Raw genomic sequence first — 8037 nt, forward strand, 5'->3', positions numbered from 1 at the left:
CTCTAGTGTTGCCATCGCGTCACCCGTCGCCGGCCGCCGACGCCCTCCTCTCCTGCCTCGCCCCGCCGGCCTCCTCGCCACCCACCGACCAGCCTGTGCAGAGAGGTGAGAGAGAGAGGAGGATGTGAGAGAAGAGGGGAAAGATAGAAGGTGCTGACATGGACACCCTCACATATGGGGCCCACGTGGGTCCCATGTTGACCTAGCCACCACGTCGGATAAAACTGGAGTCAAAAGCACTTAAGGACTTAAAGTGAACGGTTTTGTAAGTTGAGGGATGTTATATAGTATCTGGTTTTGTGGTTGGGGGACGATTTTATAACTCGATGATAAGTTGAGGTACCTTTTCTTTTTGCTTCCGTGCGGCCCGTAATGGTTGGGTTGGAAGGCCCGGAATGGGATTACAGCTGATGTGCGGGCCCATTATAGTTGCTGTGAACGAAAGGCCCATCATGTGGTTTTCAGATTTTGGCCCGGAAGAACCGGAACCGGAACCAGATTACTAGGCTGCTTATTTTTTGCAGGTGAACCAAATTAAAATACTACTCCCTCCAGGTTGATAATACTTGTCGTTTCGGACAAGGACACGGTCTCAAAAAAGCAACTTTGACAACTATTTTCTATTATAATATATATAGAAATATCAACAAATATATAATTTTATTGAAGTACTTTTTAAGACTAATCTACACATATGGTTTTCATATTTTTAAGATAAATATTTTAGAAAATATTTGGAGTCAAAGATTTTAAAGTTTGACTTTACCCTTGTTCAAAACGCCTAATATTATCAGCCTGGAGGGAGTAGAATTTTTAGACGCAAAAAATACAATAAAATGTCGTCCTACGTTTCGAACATTTGTCGTCTAAAAATACTATTATAAAATGTTATTATACGATTCGAACATACTTCTTTCTCACACAATAGAAGGGCAGTTGCTACCTGCCGCTGCTGAATATTGGCTGGGTCAGATGTCAGAACTCATGTCATTAGCAAATCTGCTCACGCAATGCTACCAATTGCCATGGTCAAAGCAATGTCGTCAGATATATCCGTTCTAATCCGTACGAGTAGCTATTACCGAGAAAATCAGTCGCCAAACCATCTGGTCAATTCTTCATTAGCTTTTAATTCACTTATCAAATGTGGCTGTTGGCACGGGTTACGTACTTCCAAAGAAAGAACAGGCATCGCCATATGACTGTTGTTGTTGTTGGATGAATCATGAATGCAAGACATTCGTTTAAATAGGATTCATGCAACATGTATGAAAGTACTGGGAAAGAGAGGGGGAGCGCCAACTGCCACGAGGTTGAAACTTCAAGATCCAACTCTTCTCCTTAAAACATGGGAGCAGGTAGCCAGGTACTTGCCATTTACATACACATAAATACACTACATATATGAAGTTCCATGCAAATTTTCACTGCATTCGGACCCCCTATGCCATCAGAACTCACATGAATCCGACGACAACACGGTCCGACTTTAATCTACAGCTCTACCCGGGCGCGGTAGAAATATATTGATCTTAGACTTGTGGATAGCATCCATGTTCATAAATAAATAACCACACAAAACGTACACACTCAACAGCAAACCTTGCACAGCCTCCTGAGCTCGTCTTCTTTATTTTGTAACAACATCGAACCGGAGGTGCTCAAGTTTGCTGCAGGTCGATTCCCAACTCAGAAGCTCATGCCTGAAAATGATACAAGGCTGGGTCAAATAACATTTTCGGGCACTTGTCTCCAACTCTCCATTAAGGATGGCAGCTTCGGTGCAGGCTTATATAGCTCAAGTGTTCAAAAAACGTATGACATTGAAATATTGCATTCAAACTGAACACATAGATATCAGATTGATTAACCTGGTAAAATTAGGATTTAGAAAGATACCTAGATTACATAATTAATGCCATCTCATATCTTCTTATTTCACAATATTTGGTTACTCTTGTCATCTTAAAGTATCCTACATAATAATGCATCTAACCATCTACAGCAAACAAAATACTGAGAAGCCATATCGTCACACTTGTGCATTGATATCCCGTTGGCAGTTTGGCACTACACAGACAGAACAAGTCACTATAGGTCTGTAGCTAATATAAATAACCACATATTTAGTAACTGATAGTATGTACTAAAAAACCATAACAAAAGCATTTCAACAAGGCGCAAACATGCTTACGGAACCAGCCTAAGTTTTAGACCAATGTGCAGCCGTAATATCAATATATTACAAATATCACAGGCATATCTTGCCAATACTTTACCTATCATCTGATCTCTTCCACACTCTATTCTTCAATCCTACCTGAAATAATGAACTGTTGAAATTCTACTATACTAACACTTCCATTTTTCACTAGGTTCAAAATTCACTACAAAAATCTGGTTGTCTTATCACTACAAAAGAGGAATGATTTTTCTCATATTTTTTCTGTAATTCTGTTGAACTGTTCATAGTAAACACTGAGACGATAACTAACCATCGTAAGTAAACAACACTACGGGAACACTATTTTTTAATTTTCTTAACACAAAACACTGTCGCCAAGATGCCAACTATGGAGCTAAGCAAACACAGTTTACATCTTTGTTTTGAGCTATCGACAACATGGTGGATGCAAGTAGGTGAAGTATGGGCCTATATGCTGATGACGATGGTGACATTGACCCAACAAGCTTTGATCGAACAAAAATCCAAAACCATTCAGACCCACATGATCAAAGATCATCATGAGGACGCTACTCGCCTAATCACATCAAGAATAACCGGCTGAAAATATTGAAAAACAAAACCTTCCTATCCTAATGCCAGAAGTCAAATTGGTGGTTCCATGACGCATCCTAACATCTAAGCAGCAGCAAAAGCACAATCCTGTAAGGATTCATCCCCTAAGAGCAGCCTCAGCTTTGATTTTCAGAGATACCACGTATACGAGACATCAGTATTCTGCCAATATCTAAGAACTAAACAAGAGCGCATCTCTTAGCACTAACATCAGAGGCACAATTCCAATTCAAATACCTTGCCTAATCAGCAGGATTAAACCGAATACCAGCTCGTATCTGAAGCTATACCTCAGCCACGGGGAGCAGGCCAAGCTCCCGGATAACCCCGGCAGCGCCGCGGAGCTGCGCGCCGGCGCCGCAGGCGGGCACCGCGTCGAACTGCGACGCCGGGAGCGCCTCGGAGACGAAGCCGACCTGGAACTCGACGGTGCCCTGGTCCGGGTGCGCGACGATCCCGGTGACGGAGACCCAGAGGAAGAGCTTCTTGGCCTGGATGCCGGAGAGGTCGGAGATGGCGCCGTACGAGAGGCGGCCGCGGACGCTCCTCTCGTAGTAGACGAGGTGGGAGCCGAACCAGACGTAGCAGGTCCCCGCCAGGTGGATCTCGAACTCCCCCGTGGCCTCGTCGAAGCTGTAGGAGGCGACGGAGTCCGGGATGAGGCCCCTGGGGAGGCCGTACTTCGGGAGGAGGTCGTTCGCCGCGCCGTTCGGCTGGACGCCGCCGCCGGCCGCGGAGGCGGCGCCGGCGACGACGATGGCGGCGGCGGCGGCGGCGAGGAGGAGAGCTTGAGGAGACATGGCGGTTGGGGAGTTTGGGATTTTTTTTTTTTTTGGTGATCAATTTTCCGCGCGGTGTATGGGACTAGGGCTAGGGGTTAGTTATACTAGTAGCATTTAAATTGGGTTTTTCGGCCGGCTTGACTTTTGACTTATGAATTGAGAGATGAGAGAGAGTTCTCATTGCTTGAGAAAGAGTTTATGGATGGTGATTTGTCAAGTGAGCATAAAAAAACATGCTCACCCAGCTAACTTTATTTTTTTTCTTATGGAAAAGAGAAAGGGTGAGGTAAGACAGTATCTTAAAAATCTGATTATGTTTAAAAGATCTCAAACTATTGCCACCACCATATTTGTTATCGAAGCAAATCGACACACAATCCAATATGAAATTTCCTCGTTTTAGTCCTTCTCTTTTCCTTTAGAGTGTATTTTTTTATAACAATTATTACTAGTATATTACGAGAGATATGTAGCTACAAACAACACTGTGATATGAGTAGACCAAACATTCACATGTTTAAGAGTCCATTTATAATAAATGCACTATTTTTAGTTTTGTAAATATAGAGTGTCACTTCCTTAGCAATAAGTTTTTCTGCGTGCAACTTGACTGCTTCATTGAGCGAACTTATGCTTGGCACTAGCGCTCAATGAAAACAGTCGGAAGCGATCGGAAAACAACCTCAACTATTTTTATAACCATATTTTTCTCGGAAATGAAATCGAAAACGGTAAAGTTGGAAACGAAAACAATATCGGAAATATCAGAATATTGGAAACGAAATAATACGAACGGAAACATGTCGGTATAGATCGGAAACCGGTAACAAAGACGGAAATATTAAACTATAAAAACATATATTTAATTTTGCATAAGTATGTAATACATATAAATAAATTCAAGCTTATACTATATAAATTATAAATTAACTTCATTTTTAGCCATGTACTCAAGTTAGGGATTTGATTTAAGAGTTAATCAATCTCTAAACCGTGGGTCAAGTAGAGACATACCCAATAAATATCGACATATTTAGAAATACGGTAATTACCATATTATAAGAAACAGTAATTTCCACAAGAATACGGTAAATATGAAAACGATTGGTATAATAGCAAAACTATTTCCGTTTCCATTTCCATATTTTTTACCATTTCTATTTTCATTTCGGTCGATTACCATTTCCATATGGCTCAAAAACGAACGCAGGTTGGCTGGTAATTTCCGCTACTGTTTTCACCCCTACCCCTATCACATCTACTATATTAGCTCATGCTCACTCACTCTTTACCTCATACGTGAATACTTTGACGTAACCTCAAGTGTGACTTTGTGTCACTGATATGTGGATCCGACGTACCTTAGAGAAATAGAACCTATGTCTAAACGTTGGGCACAGGAAGTGCTTGTTTTCATTTTAGCTCTTTTACACCATTTGCATGTACCCTTCCAAAAACTCATCTTAGCAAAAGAGGTGTTTATTTTACAAATACACTATAACGGAAGCATAGAATTCAGCCAAAACTTCTAAACCGTACATCTATAGCTTTAACCCGTTTACTTTACACGACTTATCCTTAATCAGGTTGGCTTTGAATTTATATAGCCTCGGCGATGGAACCACTACCCGACAACCCCGCATAACAGCCCTAGCTTATTGGTGAATCGCAATAGAATTATGATGATATCAAAGGGAATAAAAATAAAAGTTTCAATGTAGTTAAATTTACTCGAATCTAAATTATGTGCAGTTCGATCATCATAATTTTTTTCAAAACAAAAAACATGGGACCCGCCTATCATCCACTCTGCCTCCCTTTGCCATCCTTCTTTCTTATTTCTATCGACCTACCAATTCGATAGAAAAAACATAATTTTTCCGTATCTCTCTCTCAAAAGGTTCAATCCAAATTATGAATTTGATAATTTAGACATACATATATCCAGATTAATAGTTAGTATTAAACTTTTCACGGGACGGAGGATGTAGATATTCAGATCTCTAAGATCAAATGATATAATAGTACTTGGTTCATTAAATGGAGTACCAGTACAGAAAGAAAATTTGATGGATTTTATTGCCGGAAATGAGGACCTCGCTTGGAAAATAAATGATTGACATGGGCAACCAAGCATGGGCACACACATGCGTATGTCACCATGTGAAAAGTGAAAGCCATGGAGCAACTCATACACACAAGCTAATAAGCTATACCTCGGCGACGGCGGGGAGCTGCAGGCCGAGCTGGCGTGCGAGCCCGGCGGCGCCGCGGAGCCGCGCGCCGGCGCCGCAGACGGGGACCTCGGCGAAGTCCGACTCCGGCAGCGCCTCGGAGATGAACCCCGCCCGGAACTCGACGGTGCCCTGGTCGGGGTGGGCGACGATGGTGGTGATGGAGACCCAGACGAAGAACTTCTGCGCCTGGATCCCGGAGAGCCCCGTGATGGTGCCGTACGCGATCCGGCCGCGGATGGCGTCCTCGAAGTAGGCGAGGTGGGAGCCGAACCAGATGTAGCAGGTGCTCGTCAGCCGGATCTCGAAGTCCCCCGTGTCGTTGTCGAAGGTGTAGGACGCGATCGTCTCCGGGATCAGCCCCCGCGGGAGGCCGTACTCCGGGAGGAGGTCGTTCGCTATGCCGTGGAGCGGCGCGGCCGAGGCGGTGGCGGAGGTGGCGCAGGTGGCGCCGACGGCGGCGGCGAGGAGGAGGATGGTGGTGAGAGGAGACATGGCCGTGGCTTTTTTGGGGGGTTTGGGTTTCTGTGGGTTGTGTCACCTTTTCGATCTCCTATGTGTGTTGGCGTGCTAGTGTTAGGGGCTAGGGGGTTGCTTTTAAATGGGAGGATTTAACTGTTTACCGTTTAATAATTGTGACTGTAATTTTTTTATTTGGCAATAAGAATAAATGTCATCTAATAGTTTATCGCTTTGTCTTTGTATGTAGGTTATACCTTGATAGAATTCGGTTCGGATCACACTTTACCCTCCAAGACAGCCCCCGCTGTATCCCTAAAATGACATCTATTTCTTATAATTTTTTTCCTACAAAAAGTATTTTCTGTTCATGTTTTTCCTAAGTTGGCAAAATGCATCATATTGTACTTCTGAAACATTTTCATAATTTGAAGCGACTATCTACCAAGGTTATAAATATGTAAGACTGATGGTAAAAATAAGTACTAAACAAGACCGACTTGGATTCCACGACACGGAACCACTATATAGATAGTTATACCTTGAGAGAATTCAGTCGGATCACTTTACCCTTTGAGGCAACCTGCTTTATCCCTAAAATGATGTCTGTTTCTTGTAAATTTTTTTCTACAAAAGTATTTTCTGTTCATAGTTTTTCTTAAGTTGGCAAAATGTATCATATTGTACTTCTAAAACATTTTCAGATTTGAAGTAACTATATCTACCAAGATTATAAGTATGTAAGGCTGGTGATAAAAATAAGTAATAGACAAGACCCACTTGGATTCCATGGTATGGAACCACTATATAAATATCATCACGAAAATTTCAAGACAGTCTAAATCATAATCATTTTCTTTCTGTGTATGATGTTGTTGAGTTCTGTACATGTTTGACCATTCGATGTGTCGGCAAGTTTCTGAGCGCGATTCGCAGGTCAGACAGGGCAACTTAAGTCACAACCATCCATTCGATCATTGTCATGATATCAGTAATTATCCTCACATCGATCGATCTCAACTCCCTGTAATGAATGGACCAGAGATGGAACGGAATTGTATTGATTTGAAGCATTAGAGGCGACAGCGACGAATAGCCGAATTGGTTGGCTTTAATTTGGTCGCCCCAATTAATCCCAGTTGGCAGCTTGAACGCTGACACTGACGGCCACCTGCTCAAGCAGCTACGTATACGTGTATCATGTAATTGCGCCATTGTGTGCGCGCGGCGCAGTACGGGTGGTTGCCAACGATAGATCGAACGACCGCGTATTCATGACCTTCGGTCGCGGAGGGCCTCAGTGATTTGGGTGTCGAGTCTTATCGTGTGTCGCGTGGGTGTATTGTAATAAGTAACAGGTCGTTGGTAGTTAGTTTGTGAAAATTTTGAAAAATTGAAAAACCTAGCTTCTTGAATTTAATTTTTATAAGATTATGTGACAATAGCTTCCTTTTTTAATAATGGAAATGGATTACATCTCCGGTTTCTGTCATAAGACAAACAACCATAAGTTTAATAGTAATAAAAAGGTAAGATAAAAATAAATCAAAATGAGAAATAAGGTGATGGGACAAATCCCCAACTCCCCTTTATTATTGACTAGCGTTAAATCACATAAAATATTTTAGCTAGCAATTCTTATGGAACTACGCCACCCATAGTGGAATAAGAGACCCTTGGCTACCAATTTCAAGAGTGTAGCACTATTGCGCATAGTATCCTGCTCCTCCTTTGGTAGCATTGTAGACCAGAAGTGAAGCCA

At 42.3% G+C, this 8037-nt stretch overlaps 1 protein-coding gene across 2 annotated transcripts; it reads right to left on the bottom strand.

Annotated features, from left to right (window-relative positions):
* Positions 1-1313: 1313 nt before the first annotated feature.
* LOC127767769 (uncharacterized) lies at positions 1314-6400 on the bottom strand. Of its 2 annotated transcripts, none has more exons than XM_052293209.1 (2): positions 5799-6400; positions 1314-1703 (listed from the first exon to the last, which is right to left on the bottom strand). In XM_052293209.1, the coding sequence occupies exons 1-2, from the start codon at positions 6309-6311 to the stop codon at positions 1698-1700; spliced, it is 519 nt and encodes a 172-aa protein (XP_052149169.1). In that variant the 5' UTR covers positions 6312-6400; the 3' UTR covers positions 1314-1697. The 2 variants fall into 2 exon arrangements, with proteins under 2 accessions (XP_052149169.1, XP_052149170.1); XM_052293210.1 differs by lacking the exon at positions 5799-6400 and adding an exon at positions 3091-4006.
* Between the last annotated feature and the right edge of the window lie 1637 nt (positions 6401-8037).

This window comes from Oryza glaberrima, chromosome 3 (assembly GCF_000147395.1).
Source record: "Oryza glaberrima chromosome 3, OglaRS2, whole genome shotgun sequence".
In the NCBI taxonomy this organism is placed as follows: Eukaryota; Viridiplantae; Streptophyta; class Magnoliopsida; order Poales; family Poaceae; genus Oryza; species Oryza glaberrima.